At 59.8% G+C, this 3,066-nt stretch overlaps 1 protein-coding gene across 1 annotated transcript; it reads right to left on the bottom strand.

Annotated features, from left to right (window-relative positions):
• Nucleotides 1-236: 236 nt before the first annotated feature.
• PAEP (progestagen associated endometrial protein) lies at nt 237-2,638 on the bottom strand. Its single transcript, XM_012808191.1, has 6 exons — nt 2,543-2,638; nt 2,191-2,270; nt 2,034-2,107; nt 977-1,087; nt 468-572; nt 237-253 (listed from the first exon to the last, which is right to left on the bottom strand). Exons 1-6 carry the CDS (start codon nt 2,636-2,638, stop codon nt 237-239), a joined length of 483 nt encoding a protein of 160 aa, XP_012663645.1.
• Between the last annotated feature and the right edge of the window lie 428 nt (nt 2,639-3,066).

Here is a 3,066-nt window from a genome sequence, read left to right as displayed (position 1 = left end):
CACCCCATACCTGGACCAAGGGACCCAGGAGAGGGGCCTTCAGACTGTGCCCAGAACACCTGAGGTGGCATCTGGAGAGGCCAACCCCAAGGATGCTGGTCCAGGGCCAGCTGGGCTTCTGAGACCCAGGACTCCAGCCCATTCCCCCAGGGCCACCCAAGATTAGACACAGGGCAACTGTCCCAGGCCAGGGCAGGCCAGCACCTTACCGAGAGGCAGGACTCATAGGAGGTCTCCTAGATGCGGCACCGCTCTGTGGGGAGGGAGTGGGGGTGTCAGGAGAAGAGACTCCACTGGACACAGCAGCCCCAGGACAGAGAGCAGGTAGGGAAGGGGAGAGGCAGGACCCTCAGGGTGCCTCTTCACCCCCAGAGGCCTGAGGAGAGCCGGATGAGCGGAGTTCCTGATCCCACAGGCCAGCTGGACACCTGCTGTGTCTCCCCAGGCTGAGCCTGGCCAGAGCTTACCGGCCCCCTGGGTCACATCCAGGAAGATGGGCATCCGCACGGACAGAGTATTGACAGCGTCGCTGAACTTCTCCATGACCTGCTTGTCCACCCTCAGGGTCCTTGCTGTAGAGGAGGCTGGGTCAGCTCTGGGCTTCCTTCCTGTTCTCCAGGGCTCTGCCCACTTAGCCTCAGGTCCCCCATATCCCTGCTACACAGCCCAGCCCTCCTGGACCTCCCTGGATAGCACCAGGTCCCAAGCTCTAGGTGGGGACTCAAAGGTGGGGGCCATGCCCAGAACCCCCAAACGGGACTGGAGTGTGGACTGGAATGTGCCTCTGTCACCCCACAGAGAAGGGAAAACCTAAGCCTGCACCTCTGTGTCCTTCAGGAGCTTGTGTTTGCTGAAATGACTGTGTTCAGGGTGCTTTGGTCAGCCCACACACACCCCAAAGCTCCCAAGAGGGTCTAGCTCCTAACCAGGCCGGGCCCCACTAGCCCCACATCAGGCCCAGCCAGGCAGCACCTACCCAGGTACTGGCACATCAGGGTTTGTGAGGGGTCAGCGATATTCTCCATGCAGAGGAACAGGTAATCTTCATAGTTAGCATCCAGGAACACTAGCCTGTTCTCCCCCAGGTCTGCCAGAGGAGAGAGGAGGAAGCACAGGGAAGGCGCCCGGGCAGGTGTATCCTGCGGCCCAGTGCCTGGACTGGATTCTGACCCTGGGCCCCTGCAAGGTGCGGGGCTCTGGGTGCTGGGCACTGGGCATGGGACACAGGGCAGGTCATGGGCCCGGGCAGCTCAGAGATGAGCAGAGATGGGGCAGTTGCAGCTAAGGGTCAGGGTGAGAGAGTCAGGCAGCATTGCTGATACAGAGATGGGAATTTATCTGGGCTTAGGGCTGGAGAGACCCCATCAGAGAAGTCAAAGAAGGCAGGGTGAGGGCACAGGACAGGGGGTGGTGAGGGGAAGACACAGGCCCAGAGGGCAACTGGGCAGTGGGAGGGTGGCCAGAGAGTCCAAGGCTAGTCCCTCGTGTAAGAAGCAAGCTGCATTTGCCCCAGAAACTTCCTCTGCGTCCTTTCGTGAACACTTTTAAAGGCAATTTCCCACAAAAGACCACAGGCCTTGACCACCTCCTGTCCTTTTTAAGAAAATCATCAACGAAATAGAAGAAATTGTTGCAAATTATCACAGAGAATTAGATGGTACAGGAACACATTCTATGTCCCTCCTCCTCCAACAAAGAGGTTCCAGGAGCTGGGCCTTGGGCTGGAGCCTCAGCCCTAGGGTGGGCAAGACATGACCAGACCCACAGGGAGGGCGTCCAACCAGGCTGGTACAGCCCCCAGCTCCATTGAGAGGCCAGTGCTTGGTGCCCACCCAAGTCCTGTTGCTGTCACTGCAGGAGTCAGGGCCTCACGTGTCTCCAAGGAACACACACCTCCAGAGCATGCGCCAGGCAGACCTGGGCCACCCTGACCATCCGTGCAGAACGGATCAGGGTCAGGCATGGTGCTGCCTCCATCCTGCCCAGCCACCTCCTGGGAGAGAGTAACCAGCCCTCGGACTGGGGGCACTCACAGTTGATCCGGAACTTCTCTAGACTCTCAGTTTTCTCTGCAAAGATCTTCTTCTCCATGCACCTGTTGTCCTCCCTAAGAGGCAGCCACACTGAAGCCTCCAAGCTGCCCGCCCCTGCCTGGAGCTGTGGGGAGGCTGAGCCCAGAGGCAGACCTACCATGCTTGCAGGGTGACCTCCAGGTTGCCCTCAGGGGTGGGCCTCAGCTCCGAGATGAACACTCGCAGGGAGCCAGAGGGCTCCAGGAGGGAGGAGGTGCTGGCTGCCATGGCCATGGAGTGCCACGTCCCTGCCAACTGAGGGGCCTTGAGCTGCCCCGGGGTCACCACCTGTGGGCTCACCATCACCCCCCCTAACCCCAGACAGGTGAGACTGATCTTGTAAAGGTGAAGACACAGAGCAAGGCTGAGGGCTCCTAACAGCGGGGCCTTGCTCTGGCTCTCTTTAGATTTCTGAGACTCTGGGCTTCCCTGTGGCTCCCCCGACCCCAAACCTCCAGTCCTCCCCAAACCTTCTGGATGTCCAGATGCTTCACAGTCTCAAACACATCGATGGCCTGCACTCCACAGACGAGGGCCAGGCCCAGAGTAAGCAGGAGGCACTTCATGACCACGCTAAGGCTGCTCTTGTGACCTGGAGGTGCAGAAGGCCGAGAGGCAGGTGCAGGAGGCCGAGGGTTAGACGCGGGTCCCTTATATAGGGAGGGAGGCAGGGCCAGGGGCCTGGCCAGGCAATTCCACGAGTCCCAAGGACCTCAGGCAACGCACAATTAGGATATCAGGAGGACTTCCTCTCTCCAAGTGCAGTAAGGAAGATCCGTGTCCTTGGGCTGGGAAGTTCTCGGTAGGGCGAGTGGGGCTGAGGCTACGGCCCAGGCTGGTGGCCAGAGGTAAGGGTACTTTCTGGTCAGGGCTCTTAGGCAGGCGCAGTCAAAAGCCACACTGAGGACAACTGTGCCAAGGGACAGCCTATGGGTCAGGCAAGGGGTCTGGGTTGCTCTGGAGTTGGCCAGTGGGTGGCTGTTGCATCATAGGG

This window comes from Otolemur garnettii, unplaced genomic scaffold, assembly GCF_000181295.1.
Source record: "Otolemur garnettii isolate 467f Iridium unplaced genomic scaffold, OtoGar3 scaffold00087, whole genome shotgun sequence".
NCBI lineage: Eukaryota > Metazoa > Chordata > Mammalia > Primates > Galagidae > Otolemur > Otolemur garnettii.
Note: the sequence above shows the minus strand (reverse complement) of the source record. Positions and strands in the feature narration are given on the sequence as shown.